The sequence below is a fragment of the Onychostruthus taczanowskii genome, unplaced genomic scaffold, assembly GCF_017590055.1.
Source record: "Onychostruthus taczanowskii isolate IOZ18803 unplaced genomic scaffold, ASM1759005v1 scaffold4, whole genome shotgun sequence".
Taxonomy (NCBI): Eukaryota; Metazoa; Chordata; class Aves; order Passeriformes; family Passeridae; genus Onychostruthus; species Onychostruthus taczanowskii.
The window spans coordinates 21,389,249-21,405,094 of record NW_024501459.1 but is presented as its reverse complement, the minus strand read 5'-3'; the positions used below and the strand labels follow the sequence as shown (position 1 = coordinate 21,405,094).

Here is a 15,846-nt window from a genome sequence, read left to right as displayed (position 1 = left end):
TTATCAGCAACCTCCTGATAAATTTTCATAAGCTGTTCTACAAAATCATGCCTCCTTTAGTATGAATGATACTTCCTAAACATAAATCTGTTAATTATTTTATTGCTGTTCCACACTATTTCTCTTCATTATTTTCTCCATACTTTTCTGCACCGACCACAAATGTATTAACATTCTCCTATTTTTTTTTCAAGGTTATCCCACTGTAATATCATAGCTCCTTAATTATCTTCACGTTTCATCTCACAGTAGTGTCATGTCATTACTGGTAATTAATACCCCAAGATTCCCATGTACTCTAAATTTATAAACAACTTTGACACTTGTGATTTCTTGGGTTTTTTTAAGTCCTTACCATTTCAAAGCACAGAGTGAAATTACATTTGTAATTATTTAGTTTGCCAGCACTCTGATTATCCTTTTATTTTTGTAAACATGCCCTTGAATCTCAGTGAGGAAGTTTGTGACACCTGCAGATTGCATTCCATCACTTTCTAACCCCTTCTCTTCTGATAAATAAAAACTAATATGAGCACGGATCAGTGCTTTAAATATTCTTCTGTCAAATCTTGGTGCCTTTTTGAAAATAGTCTAATTGTCACTAATTGCTTCACTATGAAGTTGTTTCAATTAAATTGGTCTAAAACCAACATTCCCAAGTAAGAGTTGTTAAAATAAAAGAACAGAATAGTATTTACTCACCGAGTGTAGTAAGTCACTGCTTCCACAAAATCGCCAGTGGCAAAGGCTTCATTGCCCTTTTCTTTTTCACGAGTAGCAATAAAAATTTTCTCTTTCTTTGTCATTCCTAGCAAAAAATATTTCTACATAACAACAACTAGCAACTTGCACAGATGTAACCACAACAGTGAGATAAAATACTCTGAATCTCATAGTCTGCATTTTTAAAAGTACATGGCTTGCTAAAAGACAAATTTGTATTTTATTTTCTGTAATAAACCACTAAATTCTTCTGATAGGCATACAATTCAGCATGCAAAAAAAACCCAGTTGTCTAACCTCTACCATTCATTTATAATACCAAATGTATGCTCTACTTCTTTACCTTGTGCTCTCAACTAAACATAAACATTCTTACTGTTTATTAAGCAAGACTAGATTTTTTTCAAACATGGCTTCAAGCTCACTTGATGATCTAACAACTGTTAGCATCTCTAGGTGCTGAAAACTAAAGGCACTTTATGATATACTTCTTTAAGTAGTATTCATACTCTGCAACACAGTATTACAACTAAAGAAAAATTATGTTTCTAAGACATTACCAGTTGTGTCAATTTTCTTTTCAATTATGGGTAGACTTGGCCTACTGAAGAATCTTGCTTTTGAGTTACTTTCTTCACAGTCTTCATCAATTTTAGAACATTCCTTTTCCACATCAAACCTTTAATTAATAAAATGACCAATTCAATAATGCTGCATAGCAAGACTCCTCAGCTGACAGAAAGGCATATTGTATTTTCATTATAGACCAAAGGAAAAGAGATACAGGCTGTTAGGCTGTGTTCAGTTATTGGTGACCAAGAAAACCTCACCTCCTCACTATACCTCCTCATCCCCAAAAAAGACAGGTAAAATTTAAGAAACAGTATCATCAGGCTCCATCCCAGCTCCATCAAACATCCCCATTAACCTTTGCCAAAATAAGTAAGAAACCTCTTCAAAGCAATCTATACTGTAAACTTGAGACAAGACATTTCAAAGCAGCTCTAAAGCAGCTTTTGAAAACAGTGTTTAGGAATGTATATCAAAGAAATATTGCTGCTGTAATACTGTAAAATAAATATAGTAATAACCAATTCCTACACTATACAGAAATATTGTTCTTACTGCTTTTCTGTGTAGGGTGTAATGGAAAATAGCCTTTTCACAACAATCTGGACAATACAAATAGTTTCTTTCTGAAATCAAGATACTATTTTGAAAATTTCTCCAACTCAAAGCCTTTTCACGTAACACTAATTGTTCTACATTTTGAATCTGATGTTTTGCTAGCTTACTTTTACCTATTTATTATAAATTAACCACATTTCAAATAAATGTTTTTAAAATAAAAAGCAAAACACTTTGTTTAGAAATTGCCTAAACAACTATTTGAAAGCTTTGAAATTTTCCTCAAAGAATTTTAAAACCATGATATGCTTTAAATTGGAAAACATCTTTCAGACAGCTCTGTTTCAGTGTACTCATAATCCAAAATAAATATACTCAATGGGAAAATTCACAACCTGTACTATTATCAGCATGCTAAAGCACTTAAAGATTGTGTACATAAATGTGTAAACAAAATCTGTATGATTACTTTGGAAAGATACAGTACCAAGAGGAAAGAATAAATGAATGAAAGAATAAATTGTTGCAGAAATTGTTTTTATAACCTAATTTCTTTGCCCCATTTGAGCAGGAAGGCACCAATTTCTGAAAGATACATGTATGAAAATAACTGATACACAAAACTTATGCAGAACTGGGTTTTTTTAAGGGCTTTGGGGTAGTTTCATTACCCAAACCCCACAATATCCCAATCTACTGCACTGGAAATTTGTGCTTCCTCACTCTGATTCTAGAGCATTATATTCCAGATTTCAGGAACTACAGAAAAGCTTCTACAATATAAAACACAAGAATGTGCTTTTTGCTTTCCATGTTCAACAATTTGGGCATGAACCTGTCACATAACTTGAGAGGCTGATGTGCCACCATGACATGATGCAGAATGTCTTTGCATCAGAGCTCCATCCATTCTAAAATAGTTACTGTCTAAACCTCTATTAAGTGTAATTGCATCTGAGTAAACTGATGCACCTGCCTGAAGCTCATTCTTTGAGGTTAGTGGGGTTCAGTGCAGGAGTAAGTATTCATCAGTGTTGTTTTCAGTGTAGAACTATGGCTTTAGATATAGAAAAGTCCATGCTTCTAAGTCCATGTTAACTAACCCTAGAACTGTGTTCAAAAATCTCAAAAATTAAGTAATCAATTTTTATTTCTTTTTCTGCTGGTTTACTGTATTTCACACAGCTTGTACAAAAGTGTAGACTAACTTGTTCTCAGCTGTTAGCAACACAATGTGTCATTTGCATTTTAAGAGAACATTTATTAAGAAAAGCCAAAGTTTCATCAGTGTTACAGTTCCCTAAAATGCTGACCTTAATACTATGTTTCTGCAAAATACACTGTGTTTCATAGTTAAACAAATAAGTCTTAAAAATATAAAAAAACTGAAATATAAGGGATTAAACATACTTGTCCCATTCACTGTAATCCCGTGGTATGTTTTTCTTGCTTCTTTGTTTGTTTTGCAATTTTTTGTTCTAAAAGAGAAACAAACAGCCATCTTGTAAGACAATTTGTTGCAGTGGAATCACAGTGGTTTTTTTGGTTTTGTTTCTGCAGTACCTATTTTCCTAGTAACCAACACTACTCGTGACTAAGCTCAGTCTTGAAAATGTGGTTTAAAGAAAATCTTGACACATTTCACATATCCTTGCAATCTAAAGGGCTCCTGAGTCTCACACTTTTTTTCCACTGTCCTGTCACATCACTGAAGCACTGAGTGAAACTTTCTAATTAGTATCTTGTGATGCCATCTCCCCAACCATCCTTTCAACACAGCAAGGGAGAACTCGGCCTTTGGAAGACCCAGCCTTGTGATGAGGTATTTGACACTCAGAGTGAATCAATAACCTGGTTTTAGGCTTCCCTTTCCCAAGAGAATTCAAGGCACAGATTTTGGTAGTCCCTGGAACACTCACAACAAATTTGCAAATAAATTACTTCAAAGTAGTGTCTGGACTTCTTTTCACCATTTATCACTTCACTAGAGCAAATTCCAAGATTATTTACATTAATTTTAGATTTTAGACAAGCTCCATCACTGCCTTACTTAAATTTTATCTTGAGGACCTTCCTGCAGCAATCAGTTCTGACAATCAGATTTGACTGCCTTGTATCTCAACCCATCTCCTACACTAATGGACTCTATTTCCCCAACTGTCACCTTTGGCATCTCTTCTACCTCTGTCATAAGACTATACTTCTTCTATGCCCCTCCCTACTTGCTGACTTCAAAATACTTAATAGCAAGGTGTGGTTCCAAACAGGTATTTCACAGTGGAACAGCCAGTTCAAAATATTCCCATCTACCCTATCCTGGCCATTCAGTCCTCCTCTTACCTTGCAGTCCAGCATTCACTGAGTTAGACCAGTGTAATTCTTTGTAGAATTGCATATTTACAATTTTCTGTTTAAAACAAACAATCTGATAGAGATCACAGTACAATCTCCAAATATCTGTACCAATTCAGCATGTGATAAACTAGACCAAAGAAATGACCAGAGGCTTCCTAATCTCACTTTACCAGTGGTGACACTGTAACGAGGACATACTTCTGCAGCTGGATGTAAACACCTCAATTTACATAATGCAAATGTGACCCTTCCTGTAAACACTTCTGACTATCTATAATGTTAGGTTACACAAACTTTTGTAGTATATAACTCCAGAATTACTCTTAATATTATGTCTTTCAGGAAGTGAGACAAAATGACAAATATGTTCAGCGATCAACACATGTTTAGAGAAGGGAACTCTTAAATATGCCTTCCTGAAACATGAGTTATCCTTATATATCCATCCTCGTGTATACTACTAATTTAATGAATATCAAGCATTTTTTTTTTTCAACCAAAGTCCTTAATTAAAATGAGCAAAAATACTGCACCTCTCAGAAGAGACTCTCATAAGGTACTTGCACTAATGCAACTCCAGCTTAGGGAGAGAACTACAGCATGTACATTTAAGGAATGAGGAAAAAACATTGACTCAAAAAACCACAATTTAAAATATTCTAAGTCTTATATCTTTGAAATAATTGTAATCAAGTTGTGGTTCCAACAGAATCAGGAATTTCGCAATCAGTAATATTTCAGAGGATCTCACTCCAAGAGGCTTCAATAAAAAAATGTACATTTGCATGCCATGGAACTCAAAAAAAAGAAATCTCTGTGCTTGTCATGTTTCCTGCCATAATTCACGATGCATGAATCCCATTGGGTCTGAAGTTTCTGGACCAAAGATGAACACACAAATTTGCTTTAGTACAGGTGACACAACTTGGGCCTGCGGGCCCTGTGTGCTGTCCTAAAACATTACTATTCTATGGCAGCTAAGCAGTGTTAGTTTTTAACTCAGAATATCCAAAACAATACAAAGGCTATTAGATTCTATCATGGTGGATTTTTATAACATAAAACTTGTATGCATTTTGGATGCCCTGGGTTGTGGCATGAGGAGATATCTGAGGATGCAAATCTTTCTGGAACAGTATTAGAAAACCATGTTTGACAAAGAAGCCTAAGTGGAAATCCCATCAATACAGTCTTTTGAATATTAATATCTTTAAACACATGCTTTACTTCTCTCCTGGACAAAATGAGGCAGCAAAAATAATAATTATGTAGTGTGGACAGTTAAGACAGTTCTGGGCAGCATGATAGGAAAACAGTTTCCTACCAGAAACTTCCACATCCTGTTACAGAGGGGAATATTCCATAAACTTTACTCTTTTTCAGCCCATTTTTGGAATCCTCCCCATGGATTCACACCAATAAAAAGAAAACACTATACAGAGTTATAAACTATCAGTAGAGGATTGAAATTCCACCTACACATAGTATCAGCAAGAAAATCTGATTACAGACAAAACAAGATGCTTTCATTTACCAAATTTGTACCCATTAGTGCAATCCACTGGTTTAGGGTCAATAATGATTTCCAGAACTGGATTCATTGAAAAGGCCAAACTTTTTATGCATCAGGTCAGATGAACAATCTCCAACCAAGTAATAGCATAAAATTACAGAAGGCTTTGTGCATTTCTTTCTAGCAGAAAGGATGAATTTGGATTATTCTAAACTTGATCCCACTTACAAAATTATATGATACCAATCTGAAAAATAATTATAGTCCAAACTGATTAGCCAAACTTGTTTAAAAACTGTATGACACATATCTTTATAAGAAAGAAATAAAAAGAAAAAAAGAAAAGCTGATTATGTACATTATTCAATTTTTTTGAGATTTCATATTTCAGGTATAAATTTAGTGTATGCTATACAAACAGCTTCTTTTTATTCAGTAGGATCTAGTAGTGATATAACTGTAGTGCTGCATAAAATGTTTCAGGCTTTCCTTCTGTCTTCCAGGACAGGTTACAATTCCTTCAGAGGCCGCCTGCTTAGACAAAAGGAATGGAAATCACATATCACAGGTAAAGCATAAAGCTATATCTAGGTTTCCTGGGTAATAATGCTAACACCAAAACCTAGTAGGGAGAACAAAAACTGAAGAACAAAAGAAAAGAAATTGATCTGAAGACTGATGCATGGTTTAAAGGAAAAGGGGAAAAAAAAAGGTGAATATTTTGTCTTTGAATGGAGAACACATCTTCTTTAGTAATATGGTGTATCCCAGATTTCAAGACACTTTCCATAATTTTATGCTGACATTCTAAACTGGATTTACTGACATGGTATTAAACCATTTTCTGTTCTAGCAGTTACACAGGACATGAATCAAGTATAAAGCTATAGTGGCACAATCCATCTCAGCAAAACAGGACAGTCAAGAGGAACATACATTGCAAAAAAAAACAAAACAAAAAAAAAGAAACCACAAAAAAAACCCCAAACATAAGCACACCTTAGTTTCAACACTAACCACTTACAAAACATTCACTGGAATCCCCAGCCTTTTGTATACCACATAACAGAGACTGCCTAGCTATCCCAAATGTCTTGGTCCAACATCTATGTACCAGCTGACAATGAGAAGTAGTTTCTGACAACACAAGAACACAAATCAGGCATTTATTAACACATAATTCTTCAAGAAAAATAGGAATTAATAAGAAAGATCACACGACCTGCAAGGATCCCTTCATAATGTTTCTGACTTAAAACCTCCAAAAAGAACAATGCTTAATGAATTTCCTATTGCAGTGTCCCAGAATTTCAAAGAAAATTTTGAAAATCAAACTGAAATGATTTGTGACAATTCCTGACAATTCAGAAAAATCCCATCCACACCTACTTGTCTGCCAATCCCTTCAGTAGCACTGTATTTAGCATTAGCAAGAAAAGCTGGCCAGCAAAAAAACTGATATCAGGCAGATAAATAAATGAAAAAAAGAAAAACCCACCAAAATGTAAGGAAACTAATACCTGGAAAAAAATTATTATTTTTTTCTGTAGTCTTGAAGGTTTAAGTCTGCTTAAGGGCTAAATTGGGAAGTATGCTGTACAACTGCAGTGAGAACACCAACATAAGGTACCAACACAATCAAAGGCTACATATACACCAGCACTACCCAGTACAGGAGTGGCTATAGAGTAACAGAGGCTCTAACATCCACACTGTATGAGTTCCAGAGTTTTTGTTTTGGACTGGCTTCTGACTGGCCCCATGAAACAAAAGCCTGCTGGCAGCTGGAGAAAATCTCCTGGCATAATTTCATCCAGAAGGAGCCTAGTTCACGTGCTTAAGCAGTACTTGGAAATATGAATCAGAGAAAATAAAAGGCTGTTTAAGGAGATCTGCTTTGGCAGTGAATTCTTGATCAGAATTAAAATATTATTGCAATACACATGCTAGTACTATAAAAGCATTTTTGTTTAAGCATTGTTCTCTTGCAAGGGAGCTTAAAGGTCTCTATTTTCTGGTTAACAAAATAAATCTAGTAAGAAAGCACAATGATTAGAAGTTCATACATATAAAATATCCCCAATTTTAGAAAAACGTATAATTAACACAAAAAACTGGAGATACCTGATTAGTGGGAAGGCAACTGCTGGAACAACGAATGGGAGGCAAGTTATCTTGTCTTTCATTTGGTGTGTCTGTTCTCAGGAGCTGTGATTTCTTATCATCTTCATTCATTTCTGTCAGCCAGCTCTGAAAATAAATAATATATTTTTACCTTAAGGCAGTAGAGCAATTATCCTTAAAAAGCACTGCTCTTAATGGGGAAAAGCAATTAAGACAAAGAGCAATAGTGCTTTTTTGAATAAAAAGTGATCTACAAAAAAAAATCTGTAGAGTTAAAATGGACAGTTAATGTTCAGTGACATTAAGCAAGAAAATAAATTTTAAAACATAATCCTTTGATCATTTCCTCTTTTAATCAAATAATTACATTCTACTTAGGCACAAGAAGATTGATACATCACAGTGATTGTATTGTGGAGTACTATAAATTAGATCCTGTACCATCAGTTCACTATTAATTGCTTGCCATTCTTCAGCTGTGAAATCAGAAGCTGTGGCTGCAGGCTTATCTTTTCTCAGAGCTCTGCTCCTTGGGTCCAAATGCTCAATTCGCTTCTCACAAGCCAACGTAAGTTCAGCGTAACACCCCTCCTCACCAGACCTTTAAAATGCAAAGACAGAAATGTTAACAAAAACGAACTGCACCACATCCTCCACGTGTAGCCATACAGTGACTGCAGAGGACTATTTTCCTGTTACAACCCAATTTTACAAACACCTAATAACATTTTTATTAGAAAATTCCAGTTAACCTTCAATCATTTCCCAATGCCCACATACACAGTTCAAAATTATCACCACAGTGCTCATAAAAAAGGAACTTGTGTCATTTAAAGCAAAAGTTAAACAGGTGGGGCATCTGAAATTCCAAGTCACGCAACATGTATCATGAGAGAACCAAAACAGAGTGGCAGCATTTAAAAAAAACCTAGCATTGAGCTACTCAAACTTTTGGGTGGTTAAAAAAGGACTTGGATTTCTAGTGTTATCATTGGGACACTTTTAGCATGGCCACTTTAACTTCGTACTTTAATTTTAAATTAGAAAGTCACAGACACGTTCAGACAAATAGAAAAGGGTTCCCTCAAATTTTACAGAACAGGATTATAATTATTAATGAAGATAAAAAAATAAATTTACCTTAATACCCTGAGAATCTTTTCCAGGTGCTTAACATCTGTGCATTTTTCAATGAATTTGTAGTCCAGATGACTAATAGGTATTTGATACGTTTTAGTGGTTCCTTCACCCAGGAAATATGGTACTGACTCATCACCCATAACTAAATATTAAAAGAAAAAAAAAAAGCAATTATGTAAGCAGTTACATTTTGAAGTAATGCAAATTTAAGGAATAAAATTGCTCACATTCCACTCTCTCATGCAAGCAGACCTATAAAAGAAAAAATATCAGATTTGAAGGCCTGATCACATGAACTGTCCCTGACAAGAGGCTTACTGACCGAAGTGTGAGAAATGCATGATAAGAGTACGTAAGTAATGCTTGATAAGTACTGCAAGTCAGAACAATTCAGAAAGACATCTTAAAGAAAAATTGCCAATTTTTGCCTGCCACACTCTCTGTTTTATTTAACACATACGTGTTTTAACCAAGTGGGGTAATCACAAAGGAGAAGATAGTGAAGGACACTCCTTTTTTCAGAGGGAAGACATTAACCAATGCAGCATATCTAAAGGAACGAAAATCTTTGGCTTCTCTGTAGACAAAATAAATTCAATTTTCTTTCCTCACTAACTGCATTTTCTGGGTCTCCAATTATATTACAGCATTAATCTGAATCTTTTCCAGTAAGTCTGTAACTGAAGAAATGAAGGATTTAAATGAGACATTTCTGTCTCCTTGTACCTTTGATCTGCTCATCTGCATCTTTTTCTGTTTTCACCACAAGCTCTACAGGGATTTAAATGAGACATTTATGTCTCCTTTGATCTGCTCATCTGCATCTTTTTCTGTTTTCACCACAAGCTCTACAGAGATGAAATTCTTCCTCCCCCCTTTTATATAGTGCACAAAGCAATCAGTTAATTTTTATTAAATACAATAAAGGCAACTAGCTAGTATGTGAAAATAACTATGTGTAGTTATAAACCAAATTCAAATAATTGTGTTCTAATGTCTTGCATAATTACAAACATTAATTTGTAGTTACACAAAAATGTTTACAATACAGTATCACTTAAATAACAACTGGTCATAATTAGGTGTTGCATAGAGATTCTGCCCTAAGACTTTACGCTTTCAGTACTGGAAAAGCAAGAAGAGGCATGGAAAGAGATAAATGCAGGAAATAATTAAAGAAGAATAGAAGCATTAAAAGCTCATCACCACCTGCGGTTTTTCCCGTTTATTCCCGTGGCCGGGAGGCAGCTGCCCAGCGTAGCTCTCGGGCACGGCGGTGACCAGGACTCCTGGTGGCACAGCTCCGGCACAGCCCGGCTCCAGTGCAGCTTCCCCAGACATGCCCGGCCCGGATCAGGGCTGTAGCTCCGAGCCGGCACCCGGGCTCCCCTCACGCACCGCCGGAGCGGGGCAGCGCGGCCGGCCCGTGCCTAGCAACTGTTGCTATGTACAACATGGCGCCGAGGACACGGCGCTGCCGCCCCGGGGATGCCCTGCCGAGACTCCCGCAGAGCCCCGCCGGGCTCCGGCGGCGACACTGACGTCGCCTGTCTTTCCTCGGCACCCACCTGCCCGGTGCCGCGCTGTCGCCGGGACACGGACGCGGCCCTGCCCGCACCGCAACCGGGGGCCGCCCGGCCCTCGCTCAGGCCGCGCAGGCGCGGCTGGGCTCAGGGCGGGGATCGGGGCTGAGGGGAGCGCCTGCCCAGGGCGGGCGGAGATACAGCGCCCGCGGGCGCATCACCCTTGGGTTTCAGCGTAGCGTTTCACTCAGCGGAGAGCAAGCGGTCCTTCTCCCGACGCTAGTGTCCCCAGGCGCCCACAGCAGTGTTGCCCGTCAGCTCTGCACTCCCCCGGCGCTGCTCTCCAAAGCAGGCCCGTGCTCCTTCCCGAGGGCGGCGGGGGCTCTTGGCCGCCTTTGTCCGGCAGCCAGCGGCACCCGGCGTGCCCGCAGAGCCAAGCCCGCCTCCGTTTGCCGGCGAGCTTCGGCAGCGCTGCTCCTCCTCACCCTTCCGGACAGCCGTGTCAGCAGCCGACCCCTCCGTTCTGCCATGCAGGCACAAGCTGCGCGCTGTGCAGGCCAGGCTGGTGAACTGATAGCAACCGTGTAGTAAAAAAGGTTATCATTTATACCCGAGTGTATCTGATTTCCAGGAAAAAAAAAAATCAAGTCTTTATATCATAGATCAGGTACCTAAGAAAATCTTAACAGCTCCAAAACAGCATCTCAGAATGCTCTTTTTATCCCCTATAACAAGCCACTGCAGTTCATTCACAAGCCACAGCCATGCAGACCTTAAAAAAGATATTACAGTGATGAGTTAAGCAAGTTATCTCAGCACCATTAGCACCATCAAAACGGAGATCAGGCACACACAAAGCAGCAGCATGCTGTAGTAGCCTTCAGTGGTATTATGTAACACACATTACAAACAGACAGATGCAAAAAGTTTTGGCTCATCATCACAAACCACCACTTATTACAGACCCCTGAAAAGTCATCCGAAAAGCAAAACAAGATCCCACTTTTTGGGGGTGCTACCCAAAAAAATCTTTGTTACACAGATCTAATTATTTTCTTGAATACAAACAAGTCAAACAGCACTTAAGAAATTTCTGTATCCACACTGCTTCTTAATGTTAAACTTGCCTCCCTCTCCCTCTTCTTTCAGGAGAAATTATTTTTTCACACTTTCAGACATCCATACTTTTGACATGTCCACAACTGGGTGCCAGAATTGGGTGCTCTGACATCCTTTAAGATTTTCTTTTTTGAAATCCAAATCTGTTTCAAATCTGGCCTTCTATAGCCTTCTATTTATTTTCAGTAGAATTTATTCAAACCACTGTTATTTTATGCAATTCACAGGAGTCCAAAGAACATTTAGCAAAGTTAAAATGCAAATAAAGTTTAGATGAGAGTAATGAAAACAAAGATAACTCAAAAAGAAGACAATTATCACTGAACTTTAAAAATACTGCATACTTTGACTACAATTTAAACAACAGCTTTAGAAATCTATTGATGGAAGACAATATAGACAAAATTTAGTATTACAGTAAACTTTAATATTTCAATCTCTTAAAACACAAAAGAGCGCATTTATACACAAACAGTTTTACAGAACAAAGTTATCAGAAAAGATTATATCATGAAGTCACTATCTTCAGCAGACATCATCGAGCATCAAAAACTACCACTGGAATAATGCAGTTAAAGAAAAAAATATGTTGTGTTTGAAAAAAAGATGAGGGAGAGGAAAAGAGACTGTCTAAATCTAGTCACAACTTTCTACATAAAGTATTTCAAAAGTGATCTTTAATAAGACCCTGAATAATATCAACAATTCACAGTAGGTTACCCAGTACCCAGCAGACTACAGTAACTTAATGTATCACTTAATGCATATAAAATGGAAAAAAAAAAAAAAAAAAAAAGAGAAAGTGCCAGAAAAAAAAAAAACAGGTGCCAAATAACACTGCAGACAGAGATTGTGCTATAGTAGTTTGCTCTACTGTATTGATTTTTGACCCTGAAGAATTGCTACGTGATTTTTTGAATCTTCTGTTTCCCTTACATTCTGTTTCCCCTTGTCTCCATCCACAGCTTTCCAAAGGCATTCAAGTGCACTTGTAAAAGGATACATCTTTTTGTCCTTTTCTTGTACATTATTCTGTAGCCACATTCTCTGCACCTGATAGGATCTCTTGCCTTTATTTCATTTTCTGTATGACATTCTGATGTTATGGAGGAAGAAAAAGGAAGTGGGGGCAAACAAGAACAGCAATGTTAATGCACAGATAACTTTGAAAAGTTGTGATAGTCAAATTCCTATTTGTGGAAAACAAACATAGCAAGTGCAATGAATCCGTATCAAGAGATTAATGGTAACAAGATACCATGAAAAAAAAAAGAAAAAGAGAAAACAAAAAGCAAGCTTCACTTACATTAAGATAAAAGAGAATCTTGCTAAAAATCACCCAAGTATTACTGCATAGAACACATTCCACGCTTGATACTAGATCATCTACTAATGAAAATTTCAGTTCATCCCTCCAAAGCCCAAAGTCTATTGTCTTAAAAGACAAAATATTCCAGGGATTCCTGAAAATCACCAATTTTTAAGTTGTTGATTTATGTATAGGTAAGAGAAAATTTGACTACTGTACTTCAGGGAAAGCTGAGTGCCCTTACAGCACTGTCAATAAAACATACAGAGATCGAGGAGCTACACACAGCAACACACGCTCTAGGGAATTACCTCTACAACACTGTGTATGTATCACGTGTATGATGGTGACCATGTGTCACCATCAATGCATAAAGCTTTAAACATCATCAGGGTATACACTGCAACTATTTGTATCTACGTACCCTTCAGTATAATGACTAAGCACTATTCATTATTAAAACACCAAATGTCCAGTAACAAGTAATAAAAAAATCACTAGTGTCTTTTCTTTACCTCCACAAATGTAAATCATTGGCTGCTGCTTTGGAGGCTGAACATCCTTCTGTGAATCCATGTTCTAAAACAAAAAATACACAACATGCACATTAGCTTGGGTTTGTGTTTTTTGGTTTGTTTTTTTGTTTCCAAAGCATACACAGTCACTTTAATATCTCAAGCTAAAAGTAAGAGAACATGAAATCACTTCCTTAAAAGTAAATACAAATTCCATTTATATTTGATGCACAGGACATGGGTTAATTCAGGTTGAAAGAGACTTCAGAAAGTCATTTAGTTCAACTTCTTATAAGCAAAGTAACACCAGGTTCTACAGAGCTTTACCACTCTGGTATAAAAAACCTCTAAGGATGAGGACAGCATGATATTTTCTATTAAACAGTATTTTAAACATTAAAGACCTATGAGTAATATTTTTTCCCCCTTCCTGCCAATGTTAGGAATTTTCTTCCTGGAAATATAAAGTTCAATAATTTCTTATATGCCACTCATGTAAAAATGGTGCTACCAAAGAAGGAAAGCCTTGTCATCTCTCGTCCCCCTCTGACACACTACCTAACCTGATACACTATTTGTTGTTCTACGGTATTAGAAATGCTGGGAACAGACTGAACTGGTCATAGTTAGGTGTTGTTTTGTTCCCAGACTGAAGTGGGAACAAAAGAGTAGCAGAAATTAAAAAGCAAAACCAATAAACTCCCAAACAAGGAGGGGCCATAGAGATGAAATTCGACCCTTCAAATCCTACCAAATCAAGAGTAATAACTCAATGCTATTCTCCAAACACCTCTTAATGTCCTGCAATGGTTTTGATTGTTTAGACTTATTTGAAGACAAGTATTTCTTCATGGCATCAGACTAAATAGTTACATATTCTCCACACTCTACCAATCTTTAAGTAATCCTATTCTAACCTGTAAATGTACTTGCAATGATGAATTTTAAGGTGGTTACTGTACACAGATAAACACTTTTTTTTTCCCCCACCAAATATTCCTTAGTAGGAGTATTTCCTACTAAGTTTTTTGAGGCTGCTGTTTTCTGTATTGCTCTTCTGTCTGACACAGAAGACAAGAATTCCTAACCTTTATGCAAGTAAATAGCCTTCTTATGCTTCCTTATGAGAATGGCTCTCAGATGCTTTTGCTTAATATTACAGCAAATATTATTTCCCTCATCTTCAGAGTTTGTTTCAGCATAAATACAGCTGGGAAAACTATGATACAGAAAACAAGACAGGGACATTTCATACTTTAGGAGTCTGATCAACACTTGACAAACCATCTTTTTAAGACTCCCTTACTATGTCACTCCATTTAGGAGAACTGGAAAGAATCCATTAAACTCTACAGCTTTCAAGTATGCTACACAATAATCATAGTGGCATCTTAACTCACATGTGCTACAGTTTTTTTAGTGTTAGCACATTGCAGTAAGATATGTGCAGCCACCCATTACCACTGGAAAACAGCAGACTCTTCTAAAACACCGAGCTAACTAAGATGGATCACAGTTGTAGCTGAATAACTTGGGTTAGTGCTGCTTGTGCAGCAAAATTACACTGCTGCTCAGGACAGCAGTGAGTTACAGTTCTGTGTTTTGCAGGGTGATAACACAGTTCAGCTGGCCTTCACACACCCTGCAGCCCTAAGTGCCACCAAGATGACAGAGCCAAGAGGCCCAGTCATGCACCAACACGTGCTGGGGTGCAGCCAGAATCCATTGCAGAGATGTGGGGGTACCATGTGCAAGTCACCTCACCAAATCACAGAATGGGAAAGGCTGGAAGGGACCACAGCGGCTCATCTGGTCCAACCTCCCTGCTTAAGAGGGATCATTCTACAGCACATGGCACAGGAGTGCACCCGGATGGTTCTTGAGTATCTGCAGTGAGGGGGACTCTGCAATCTCTCTGAACGATCTGTTCAGCACGCAGTCACCTGCACAGTAAAGTTCTTCCTCCTATTCAGGTGGAACTTCCTGTGCCTCAGTTTCTGCCTGCTGCATATTGTCCTAGTGCTTGGCACCACCATGAGAAGCCTGGCTTCATCTTCTTGGCACCCCTCGCTTCAGATATTTTTGCATGTTAATGAGGTGCCCTCTCTGAGCATCTCTTATGCACCCGTAAAAGAGGCCAACCCGCTCCTTCACGTCCCGCAGACAGCCCTTCTCACAGGCCACGGGCCCCAGTCTCCCCATCCCGCCCCGATTCCGACCTCACCCACCGTCCCGCGGTCTAGCGCGCAGAAGCGAAGCCCACGAGGCTGGTCCCGGCCTGTCCCTGCCCACCACGGCCGCACCAGCACCGCCCAGCAGCGAAGGGAACACCCGAAGGCCCGGAGTAGCCGCTCACCGGCTCCCGCAGCTCCGCCGCCCCGGCGCACGCCGATGACG

At 38.2% G+C, this 15,846-nt stretch overlaps 2 protein-coding genes across 3 annotated transcripts in view; both read right to left on the bottom strand.

Moving 5' to 3' along the window:
* The window catches only part of SPAG1 (sperm associated antigen 1), a 36,239-nt gene extending 27,116 nt beyond the window's left edge, over window positions 1–9,123 (bottom strand). The window contains exons 1-6 of the mRNA XM_041413073.1: window positions 8,984–9,123; window positions 8,285–8,444; window positions 7,844–7,969; window positions 3,262–3,329; window positions 1,284–1,402; window positions 703–808 (exon numbers count right to left, since the gene is read on the bottom strand). Of these exons, the coding sequence (XP_041269007.1) occupies window positions 703–808; window positions 1,284–1,402; window positions 3,262–3,329; window positions 7,844–7,969; window positions 8,285–8,444; window positions 8,984–9,123 (719 nt within the window). The remainder of the gene's footprint in view (window positions 1–702; window positions 809–1,283; window positions 1,403–3,261; window positions 3,330–7,843; window positions 7,970–8,284; window positions 8,445–8,983) is intronic.
* Window positions 9,124–12,030: 2,907 nt separating this feature from the next.
* Window positions 12,031–15,846, bottom strand: POLR2K (RNA polymerase II, I and III subunit K). 2 transcript variants are annotated; one of them, XM_041412789.1, is made up of 4 exons: window positions 15,669–15,846; window positions 13,450–13,513; window positions 12,629–12,721; window positions 12,031–12,183 (listed from the first exon to the last, which is right to left on the bottom strand). In XM_041412789.1, exons 2-4 carry the CDS (start codon window positions 13,508–13,510, stop codon window positions 12,161–12,163), a joined length of 177 nt encoding a protein of 58 aa, XP_041268723.1. In that variant the 5' UTR covers window positions 13,511–13,513; window positions 15,669–15,846; the 3' UTR covers window positions 12,031–12,160. The 2 variants fall into 2 exon arrangements, with proteins under 2 accessions (XP_041268723.1, XP_041268722.1); XM_041412788.1 differs by having other exon boundaries at window positions 15,678–15,810.